This window comes from Muscardinus avellanarius (assembly GCF_963383645.1).
Source record: "Muscardinus avellanarius genome assembly, chromosome: X".
In the NCBI taxonomy this organism is placed as follows: domain Eukaryota; kingdom Metazoa; phylum Chordata; class Mammalia; order Rodentia; family Gliridae; genus Muscardinus; species Muscardinus avellanarius.
The window spans coordinates 26,681,273-26,693,523 of record NC_137792.1 but is presented as its reverse complement, the minus strand read 5'-3'; the positions used below and the strand labels follow the sequence as shown (position 1 = coordinate 26,693,523).

At 33.1% G+C, this 12,251-nt stretch overlaps 1 protein-coding gene across 2 annotated transcripts in view; it reads left to right on the top strand.

Annotated features, from left to right (window-relative positions):
- Window positions 1–12,251, top strand: part of DMD (dystrophin) — a gene marked incomplete at both ends in the record, with an annotated part of 2,101,015 nt that overhangs the window by 472,839 nt on the left and 1,615,925 nt on the right. For both annotated transcript variants that reach the window (XM_080719244.1, XM_080719243.1), the window contains 2 exons: window positions 1,222–1,403; window positions 2,498–2,629. In XM_080719244.1, coding sequence (XP_080575370.1) covers window positions 1,222–1,403; window positions 2,498–2,629 — 314 coding nt within the window. The remainder of the gene's footprint in view (window positions 1–1,221; window positions 1,404–2,497; window positions 2,630–12,251) is intronic.

Genomic DNA, 12,251 nt, shown 5'->3' with positions numbered 1-12,251 from the left:
GTGATATACACTAGGACCTGTGTATATATTTGTGTGTATGACTTATGACTTATGACTTATGACCTCACTGTAATGTATAAGTTCTATGTCCCAATAAAAGTAAAAAAAGACTATCTAGTATTCCATTTTCCATATTTATATTTTAACACTTTTGTAATTAATGATTCACTTTACATGAAGTATCATTTTTTATATCTTAGTTTCCTAGAAAGAGAACAATGGGTAAATTATAATTTCAAGAGGCAAAACAACCGTTCTTAGGAGCTTTTACTTTATATATCTATTATAATTCATTTTTTGTGTCACTGGGGATTTAACCTAGGGATGTTTTACCACTGAGTTTCTTCTCCAGCCCTTTTTAATGTGTATTTTTAAACACGGTCTAATTAAGTTACCCCACATTGTCCTTGAACCTACAAAATTCCTACCTCTGTCTCTCAAGTACTGAAATTATAGGTATGTACCATCACGCCTAGCTTACATTATTGACTTTATATTCTTGGTTTCATTCATTCCTTCACTGTGGCAAATGACATGAAGTGAGAATCACTTTATGGGCAGGAATTTTAAATACATCACTTAAGTCTGAGATGGACTTTGACATTCTACTTTAACAGATTCACCAATGTTAACAAGTACATTGAATATATTTAAGGAATGCTATGAATAATTTTCAATAGTGTTTATTGCTCTTTTGTGGAAATTAATAGATCATTCTAACACAGAAACACATTTAGTCCATTATATACTTTAACACCAGCAATAATTTAATTAGAAGGTAGAAGGTTTACTTATTGGGAGCCAAAGCATTAAGCCTTTCTGTGTAATTGTTTAATTACAAATACACCATTTTAATTGACATGCTAATGCAAATTTCCATGAAAAGAAAATGTAATTTTTATTCTTCCTTCTTATCTAATGAAGGCCACTGTCTTGGATGGACTACTTTTGGCAATTTGACTTAGGAAAAATATTACGGAATGAAGTTTTTATGTGAACAAGAAAAAGAAATTAACTTCAGTGCTCATCTCATTGGTCTGCCAAATTGCAAGGATATTTTAAGCCTGATTATCATGTTCTAATTAGTCTCTAGAGGACATTCATGGACAATGGAGTACTCATTAATCTGTCTTCTTCCTGTAACATTGATTTGTTCATTACCCTTTCGGAGTCTCAAATATAGAAACCAAAAATTGATGTGTGGTGTTAATGTGCTTACAGATGTTGCTACCACTTATCCAGATAAGAAGTCAATTTTAATGTACATCACATCACTATTCCAAGTTTTGCCTCAACAAGTGAGCATTGAAGCCATCCAGGAAGTGGAAATGTTGCCAAGAACTTCTAAAGTGACTAGAGAAGAACATTTTCAGTTACATCATCAGATGCAATATTCTCAACAGGTAAATTATTTAAATGACAACTAATCTCAAAGATGTTTTCTATTTTATATGTAGTCTTACATTATATACATATTTATAGATATGCATATATATATGTGTATGTGTGTGTTATGATGTGTGTAAATTTTAAAAGGGAGACAGAGCTTATACAAACCTTTCTAATTTCATCTGATATATACTGCAATAATATTTTCAAAATGCATTGTGAAAATATTGTGCTATTCATCTGTCTCAAAGGAATCTAGAGTATAGAATATACTGCATTTGCCTTATATAAAATGAAGTATAAAGAACAGATTTATATGCATATTAAACTTAAATTTCTCTCACTAAATAGTAAAAAGAACAAGATCCAAGACAATAATATATTTTTAAAACTTTTTGTTTCCAATTCATTGCTGTATTTAAAATATTATTATTAAAGGAAACACTTTGAAATATCTAATACAAATTAAGTGAAGAATACATACATATATATGATAAAATTCTCTATTGACTAATTGCATGGAACGCAATGGGAATCTTCGATTAATTGGTTTGTTCTTGCTCTCAACAGCGGGTAATTTGGGGAGTTGTTTTTTTCGATAAAAACAATGATTAAACAGCCTTTAGCGGAATTTCTGCTGAAGGCGTGGAAAGTTCTTAGGCTTAATTTTCTCACTCCACTGAGCTAGTCTATATTTAGCTTATGAAAGCTTCAGTCCTTTCCAGGGTATTGACCTGATGAATCCTGGTTTTGTTTACTTTGGGTTCAGAGAAAATTGCCTTTGGATGCTTGTTTTTGGGAGACTGAAAAACCCCACCTTATAAAAGGTGTCCTTATGGCATCCTCATGGCTTGTGTCCTTATGGCATCCTCATGGCTAAATTTCACCCTCATTATCTTCTCACATTATCTGCTCTCCACCACAAGAATTGTGTCATAATTTTTGAAGTGTACCACATATATGTGTTTATAGGATTAAACATTTAGTTTCACCCTTTCCTTTATTAATGTTCCATTTTTTTCTAGTGTGTTGGAAGCAGTCCTTCCAGGGTTACTTACCATATGTCCTCCTCCTCTCTGTCCTGCCTCCCCCAAACCCTTCTCTGCAGATCACAGTCAGTCTAGCACAGGGCTATGAGCCAGTTTCTTCCTCTCCTAAGCCTCGGTTCAAGAGCTATGCCTACACACAGGCTGCTTATGTCACCACCTCTGACTCCACAAGGAGCCCATTTCCTTCACAGGTCTGTCAACCTTTACTCTCTTTTCTACAAAGCAGAGAATTTCTAAGATAATCTGACTTCAGTTTTATTTGTTTGAATTTTTCAGTGCCTTTTTCTTTCTTGGAGCTGTTTCATTTTTTTTTTCTGATTATATTTTCTCATATGATGCTGCTTTGGTATTGAGATTTCTCTATGTTTAATATATGTTGATATTTCAGGAATAAGGATTCTCAAAGTAGTGACTTGTGCTTTCATGATATAATTACTTGGAAGGTTCTCTTTTACAAAATTGAACAGTTGGTTATAAAGAACATGAAGCTCATTAAAAGTTTGACTTATAGCCAGATGTGGTGGTGCACAACTATAGTCCCTGTACTTGGGAGTCTAATACAGGAAGATTACGGATTCGAGGACAGCCTCAGCAACTTAGTGGAGCTCTCAGCAACTTAGTGAGACTTGTTTCAAAATAAAAAGTAAAAAGAGATGGGGGTATAGCTTGGAGATAGAATGCTCCTGAGTTCAATACCCAGATTCCCAGTAACACACACACACACACACACACACACACACACACACACACTTAAGCAGTAAAAATTGTGGACAAATATATAAAATTTGTACTATTTGAAGAGATTTTCTAGATATCTGATATATAATGATATATATTTTACAAACTTTAAGTTCTTTTATTATGCATTCATTCTATAAAATATATTTGTATTCTATTTATAGAAAATATGATTACAACTTCTTTATTTATTCTTCTTTAATTTTGCCGAATTAAACATGTTTATAACAGGCTTCATAAGTTTAGAAGAAAAAGCCATACCAAAACCAGGTCAAATTCCATGTACTCTTTAATATCCTGTACGTGAAGGATGTTATCAGCAAAATTTTCCAGCCTTGCAATATTGTAGGAAAGCTAAAAATATAAGAAATTATAGCCTCCTATATGTTAGAGCATGAAAATAAAGTGTACTAGAATTGCTAGATTTGCAAGAATTTCTTTTTAGAAGAAAGCATTGTTTGGCTCAGTGGAGCAATTTTAAAAGGTCTTAGGCAAGTGACGTTTGCCAAAATTAAACTATGAATGGGAGCTTAGAAATTATGGCCCTGATCATATTGGTAAAGTTGAAAGTATACATTTTTGGAAAGCTGATTTTCTGATAGTCATGTGCTTTTCATTATCAACATATTTTTCAGTTAATTGATATATAAGGCTGAGCGGTCTAAACTATGAAAGATTTCTCCCAAAGAAACATTTATGTTTGGGGGGTTGAGTTATGCCATATATTCTTGGCTAGATTTCTTTCCAAGCTGAACAAAAGAAAATGAGTAAGGGCATTTTTTTTGTGTGACTCAGCCTCATCTTCAAGTCAATTTCCATCCAAGTTTTCTAAAAGGCTGGTTGTAAAACCTTGAAAAAGACACTTAACCAGTTTCCTTATTATCACCTAAAAATGGTATGTCTATCACACGTTATCGAGTGGCTACTGTATTCCAGGTGTGCACATCAATGAACTAATCTAATTCTTATAACACTTCTTGGGTTGGGAAGTGTTATTTTAATCCCAATTTTAAGTTTAAATTGATTCGCTTTTCTCTCCCCACCCATCATTCCCTTGACTATTCCTCAATGCTCTCGTTAGTTTCCTGGCTCTTCTTTTTCACTTATCTCCCATGAAAACTCTCAAAGCTTAAGGAAGAAGTGCTGCATCCTAAAATAGGGACATAAACCAAGACAAAGGTGCAGTTCCTTCCATCATCACTTTATTGAACTTCATTGTCTAGAATATTTTCTTCTCCAATGCCTAAGCTGGCATTACATGTTCAATTTATTACCAACTCATTAAGGCATTGCTCAGGTATGAACTCCATAATGAAGCAATTGGAAATTGACTTAAAGTTTTCTTAACTTTATTTGCTCACTTTACCTTTGTCTAAATATTACTAAATATATAATATGTCATAAAATATTCAAAGAATTCACTTACCTGTTTTATTTAATATTCAGCAGATTAAATAAACCTCATATTTTTCTTTTAGTGAACAAGCAGCATAAACCACAAAAGTTTGGAAGTAATATATTCTGACTCTTGCTAAAAGGACATCAGAAGATGATGTTACATGTAGTTAAGTTTGATAAGTTTGTCTAAACTATTCACACTGAGAATTTTTCCTAAAGTCTCCTAAGTACTAAGCTTCTACTGCCCCCTATAACTGTCATCTGCCCAACTTCATGTGAATTTAAGACAGGGTAGATTGGATTCTGTTAGTTTTCATCCAAATGTTTCCTTAATGGTCTACAAAGACACATGAGGTTTTGCATAAAAGGGAAGAACCATGTAGGTGATTGTCCCCTATAGTAAATATTAAAGTCATCAGTTATCTTTAAAGGTTTAAATATCTTATGAATATTATTTATTTTCATTTATCTCAGACTTGGAAAGTATAATTTATACTTATATATGAATCTTTTGAGGTTAAGCAATTTGACCTAGCACTGGATCTCTACCTATGAATGAGTCATCCTCATAATTTATCAAGGAAACAGTTTGGTATAAGCCTTCAACATCTCCTCATTGTATGTATCATCTTTTTATAGTTATACTCAATTACTATTTTGTGATTTTGATCATGGCTCTCATTTTGTTTCTAATATAACATATCCCCAGTCTCCCTGTCATCTTCAATTTCTTTCATTCTCTCCTGGAGCTTCACCCTGTCCAAAACTTCTGCAAGTATACATCCATATGTAAATATACATGATTCTTTCTTTCACCTACTGCTTTTTATAGATGAACCTATACTTTATATGTTCTTCTGATTACAAAATAAGTACTCTTATTCCTTGAATAAATAAATTTTATTTAACTCATGGCTTTCTACCATTGTTGAGAAAGACACTTTTCTCAGCAGGTTCTTCTCTCTGACTATTCTGTGTGTCTTTACTTATTGAATTTATCTTTCTTTCCTTCCAAATGTTTTGGCATAGAAATCTCAAGGAAGACACCTTGGCCTCTTTATCTGTATACTCATTCCCTTATCAATATGATTTAATCTCCTGTTTTCAATCCATATGCAAATGAGCATTTTATCTATGTCCTTAACACTTCCAATCTCTCTAAAGTTGTAAACATCTCATTGCTATATATCTATAACTTAATGTACACTGATATCTCAAATCTAGTATGCCCCCAGGTGAATTTTATTTCATAACATATAAACATTTTTCTTGTGTTTTTGTTATGAATATATAATTCAGTTGTCATTGAGGCTTACATATGAGATATGCTCATAGATAAATTTACTCACGTTTTACGTTTAATACCTTATAGAAGTGTTATCAACCATCTTTGTTCTTTTGTTTTAAATAATACCAGAAAATATTCTGAAATAATAAACACATGCTTTGCATTGCCTTCGAAAGTTGTATAGATTTTCCTAAAATCATAAATAGAATTTAACTCCTGTTCGTCATGCTAACTAAAATAATCTAGATGGAAACTTCTGTCATAGCTCACATGGACTGCTACTTATGTATGAAGAGCATACATAAGGTTGGAGTTAGGTAAATCTGAACTTATTGATTAGACCTTGACATATCGATTAAATTGACCAAATTAAAAAGAAAACAAAAGTTACTCTATGTGAAGGAAAGCATAAAAGCTAAGATGATGGCATTTATGGAAAAAAATGAATGACTAAATTTCCTCTCTGAATCTTACATTTGGCGTTCCTCATGTATGGAGTAATAGTCATTCATTCATTCACTTGACATTTATTAAGAGTCTGTCTTAGATATTATTATCATAGGATCAAGTGTTATACCAATAAAGAAATATATGAAACAATCCTTAACTTAATGGAGGATAATTTGCTTGTATAAGTAAAATAGTAGGAACTATGCATTTCAAAGTAAAAATTGGTAGTAAAACATTAAATCCTGAAAAGAAAAATAAAATAGGAAAAAGGAATGCACAATCAGAAGTGGGAAGAAAATTTCAATTTTATTTTGGTAGAGAAGAAATCATTAGAAGGTCAAATTTTTTTGTACTTGGGATCGAACCCAGGGCCTTGCATGTGCTAGGCAAGCATTTTACCACTGAGCTACATTCCCAGCCCAAGAAGGTCAATTCTGAATAAAACAGATTGGATAGAAGTATGAATATCTGGGGAAGAGAATTCCAAGAGGACGCACTATAATTCAAAAGCCCTAACTTGTGATGATACATGGGATATCAAGGAGAGATATGATTGAGGTGCTGAGTGACAATGGTGTTGAGATTATATAGAGCTTTATACTTACTAGTGAGGATTTTTTTTTCACAAGTACAGGTAAGCTATTGGAAGTGTGACATGAGGTCATCTTATCTCAGCACAGCTTCTATATGGAACATAAACTACCAGAAGACAGAATGGAAGCAAGAAAATGAGGGAAAAGCAAAGAAAGAGGGCATGGTACTCTAGAATCCAGGAGGAGAAAGAGCTTCAGGTAGAGCAGAGTGTCTCACTATGATAAGTATTGCAAATTAGTCTAAGCAACAAAGGGATTGAAAATTAACTATGAATTTAACAAAATTTCAGTATTGTAGGATCCCTGGGAAATCTTTATAGTAGGAATCATATTGTAATTATGAATATACTCCTATTCACCCAAAAAACTTTCCCATTTTGACTAATAAGTTATATTCTCTTAGAATATTGACTTTGTAAGACCAATTTCATTCGTGTGTATTAGGGGGAAGGGCTAATTGGACTGGGTTAAAAAGATAATGAAAAGTAGGGGTTAACAGCACAAAGAATATACCGAGAAAATGATGTTAACATGAGCAAATATATGCTTCTATTGAATTATTTCATTCTTGTTACAGATAATGAATAGATATATTAGTTTGATATTGCTTTTATAGCCAGAAGCTTAGTAACTAAAATATAAATTTATTATCTTACAGTAATTCTCAATTATCTTACTGTAATTCTCAAACCCAACATGGTCCACCCCGTGTTAGTGTCAAGGTATTGAAGGACTTTCTTCTTTTTGGAGGCAGTAGGGGAAAATAAATTTCCTCACCTTTACTAGCTTCCAGAGGCTGCCATCATTCCTTGGCTTATGACCTCCTTCTTCAAAGTTAACAAGGGCAAACTTTTTTTACATATTATTCTGACCTACTCTTTTGCCTCCCTCTTCCAATTTCAAGAACCTTTATGATCATTCTGGGCCCTGTTGTTTACCCTGCTGGGTAATCAAGGGAACATTATGTATTCTAAAATCAGTTGACCAGTAATCTTAATTCCATCTTCATCCTTATTTCTTCTTTGCCATGAAATATAATCTGTTCTAAGATTTGAACATAGACAACTTTGGAGAGTGTGTTTGTTCTTTTCTTTCTATAACAGTCAAATACCATGGCATGCAAATCCATTATCTGCAAGCTAACAGCAAATATGATGCCACGGTACTTTCCTCCAGTTATTTCTAAGCTTTCAGGTTGTTCCCTTCCTCCTTTATTGACTGACCATGTACCTCATCCATATTCCAGAGTAACTGTGAATCTGCTCTTATGGTAGAAGCAGTATAGGAAAAGAGTTCAAGTATACACCCATGTCTCTGCCTACAAAGACCTCATCATTGTGTTACTTAACACAGCTTCGATTACATTCATATAATAAATTTGACTCCTAAGTAATCTGCTTTCTCTACAGGGCTCGCAAAGTAATTTAATCTCATTTGGTAAAGTTATTTGTACTTTATGCTTCTCTAATTCTATAAGGATAAGAGAGAATCATGCTCCTTGAAATCTTGACACAACAACAAAAAGGGCGCTTTTCTTATTTAACTAATATTTGCAGTTTTTAAAAGGCTTTCAAAAATACATCTACTTTGACCAATACAACAAATCTGTGAAATTAGATGATTTTATTGAAGTCATACTTGAAATAGTGTGTGTGTGTGTGTGTGTGTGTGTGTGTGTGTGTGTGTGTGTGTTTTACTGGAGATTGAACCCAGGGGCATTCTGCCTCTGAGGCATGTGTCCAACCCTATTTTATTTTTTTTATTTTAAACATAGTCTTATTAATTTGCAGAGGTTCTCCCTAAGTTGCTCAGGCATTCCTTGAACCTGTGATCCTCCTGTCTCAGCCTGCCAAGTACTAGGATTACAGGCATACACCACCATGCCTGGCTTGAAGTAACATTTCAATGGATTTGTTGAATTAGCTTGTTACTTGAAGAATTCAAATTCAAACCCAACATCCATCGTGACTTCTTCTATTATCATATTTTACCATTTGAAACCTCCAGCCTGATCAAATAGTCTATTCCTTTATCATCACTATTACATACTTCTCCTTAGTTCTTAATATCTCTAAATACTAAAAATGTATTTGGAAAGAAAAATTTACTTCTCTCTGCTTCTTTTCTTTGTGTGATAAGCAATAGCTATCAACCTTAGGAAGTATACCTACAACCAATGGGACAAGTAAATAATTATTTATGCATTTGCAGGATAAGAAGCAGTTGGGAATTTATAATAGAGAATGTGAGCATGAATTATGTAGAAATACTACAGGCACATTTTCATATTAGAAAATATCTGTAAAATATTACAAAAGTAATAATTGCATCTGACAGTTAAGATTGGCTCCTATAAAAACAAAGGGGAAATAAATACCAAACCCTACTTATGGGTCTCTTCAAAATAATTAAAGTTGAAGTTAAGAAAAACAGAGGTATCCTTTAAAATTTTAGATGGAAATATTCATAAAAATATAATGTTAGTCTGAGACATTTTGGATAATATTAGACAGCTAAAAATGACATCTAGATTTTCATAAATCAAAAAAAAGGAAGCACCCATCATAAAAACTACGTGCAAGTCCTCTGTTTTTGTCTCTATTCAGACACAATTTGTGCTTCTCATAGCGTCAACTCTACCCCTGAAAAGATCTATTTTTAATGTTTTATTTACCAACTAAATAGGAGTTTTTACACACAGTAATTTTACCTTACCCTCAAATTCAACAGTTAAAACTTAACTCATCCTTGTCTATGGTTCCAGAAGTCACTTCTGACATTTATTTTTATCCATTCTTGAAAACATCTAGACATGTGTGACTCCTTCTGTTATGGTTTGAATATAGAATGTCCCCTAGAAAAGCTCATGTATTAGCAGTGCAAAAATGTTCAGATGTGAAATAATTGAATTGCTGCTCTAATCTCATCAGTAGATAAATCCATTGAAGGATTAATAATTTGAATTAATTTATTAGGTTGTAAAGTATGCAGGTTGGATATGGCTCTACGAGATAGGTAGCTGGGGATATTACTTGGAGACTGTATCTAACCTTTGTCCCTTCCTCTCTCTCTCTTTCTTTCTTTCTTTCTCCCTCCTCCTCCTCCTCCTCTTCCTCCTCCTCCTCCTCCTCCTCCTCCTCCTCCTCCTCCTCCTCCTTCTTCTTCTTCTTCTTCTTCTTCTTCTTCTTCTTCCTCTCTCTCTCTCTCTCTCTCTCTCTCTCTCTCTCTCTCTCTCTCTCTCTCTCCCTTTCCTTCCCATTTGCCAGAAGCTAGGTAGCTTTTCTCTTCTACTTCCTGATGTCATGTTGTTTTTGCTTTGAACTCAGCCAACAATAAAATGAACTTCAGAAAACATGAGTCCAAATAAATATTTCTTCTTCTAAGATATTCCTATTATGTATTTTGGTCACAGTGATGGAAAAGCTAACTAAATCACCTTTTCCTTCAACCCTCTTATACTAAATTATTTGTTAATTCCTCTGTATTGCACTATGAATTTTCTGGAATATTTTCCTTCCCATCTGTTTGCCTTGATTTCTAAGTCATCTGTGATCTAACGAGAAAACTTTGTCAATATTACCTCCCTCTCCTCCTTCCATCTGGATCTCACATATCTGTATACTTTTCATTCACAGATTCAACCAACCATAGATTAAAATATTCAATTAAAACTGTATCTGTGCCATGCGTGGTGGTGCACGCTTGTAATCCCCACGCTTGGGAGGTGGAGACAGGAGGATTGCGCGGATTCGAATCCAGCTGCGCTGGTTTAAGAGACCCTGTTTCCAAATAAAAATATAAAAAATAGGTCTGGGAGTGTACCACCAAAAAAAAAAAAAAAAACAAAAACAACAACAAAAAACTGTTTCTGAGCATGTACAAGATTTTTTTTTTATCATTATTCCCTAAAGAATACCATATAGCAACTCTTTACCTAGCATTTATGTTAGCATTAGATATGAACTATAGAGATGATTTAAAGTATGTATATATCTGCCTTTAGAACAGTACTACACTGTTTCAATTATTGTAGCTTTATATGGTTTGAAATCAGAAAATATACATTTTCTAACTTTGTTCTTTTTCGAGATCGTTTTGGGTATCTAGAGTCCATATTCCATATTAGGATAGATTTTTTTTCTGAAAAATAAATATATAAATATATGATAGTTTCACCTAAAAAACAAAAGAAAGAAAAAATATCCTCTGGTAAGAAAGAAAGCATAAAGAAATATTGTAATGTTATCTTTAAGTTATCAAAAGCTTGGTATCAGACAAATGAAACTGTTATGTGAGATTATCATTTTTAATATTGGATAAATTGCTATAATACTAGATGTCAACCACTAAGCCAAGCATGGGAAGGAGGGATGGGGAGGGAATGGGGTGGGGATCGGGTGGGGGCTGACTGGGAAAAGTGTGCATGTATGTCTACAAAAGTTTGTATCCCACTATGATGTATGAATACAGTGCACCAATAAAAAATTAAAAAAAATAAAGTATGTGGGAAGATTTATATAGGTTATATGCAAATACTACACCATCTTATATAAAGAATCTGAACATTTATAGCTTTGGGTATATGTGAAGGGTTCTCGAAAAAGAATCGAGCACAGGTACTGAGGGAGGACTATAGTTTGTTTTTAAATTACACTAGTTAATATGTGCTTCCTCCCCACTTATCCTTACCTCCTTTCTTTATTTTAAATATATATGTCAATCTGAACATGCTCTTATTGTAACACAGGTACTTACTGTAATAATGACTCATCTTAACACTAAATGGCAAGTTTTGGAATTTGAATAATAAAGTTGAAGGAAGTGGTCCCAAGGAAGTTATGCATATCAATTTTATTTGACTTAAATTTTCTATAGGATATATATGAGTATGGTTTTAAAATAGAAAAGAGGAACAATGAATATTAATGTTCTTCCCAACCTGATACCTCTTCTAAAATGTGTTTGTGTATGTATGTGTGAGTTTATTTTCAAGTATTTTTATTTTTATATATAAATTGAGCATTCTTGCATGCACTTATGAATCAGTAGTATTTCTTTTCCTAAGAAATATTTTTTTCTCCTTTAGCTATTGAAATAGTATCTTCTTATTAAATAGCTTAGCCATTTTGTGATATCAGTACAGATGATTTTATAGTTTGATATCTTTTGAATTTGTAGTATTTTCCATTCAAAATGTCACTTTTTCATGTACTAGAAAATTCTTTAATCTTTGGTTTTATGGCTTTTTGTTATTGTTATGAGGGGACATCATATTTTAAAGACAATTAGGCATGTTTAATGGTGCATGTTCATAAGCCTATAATCCTAGCAAGGTCAGCCTGGACA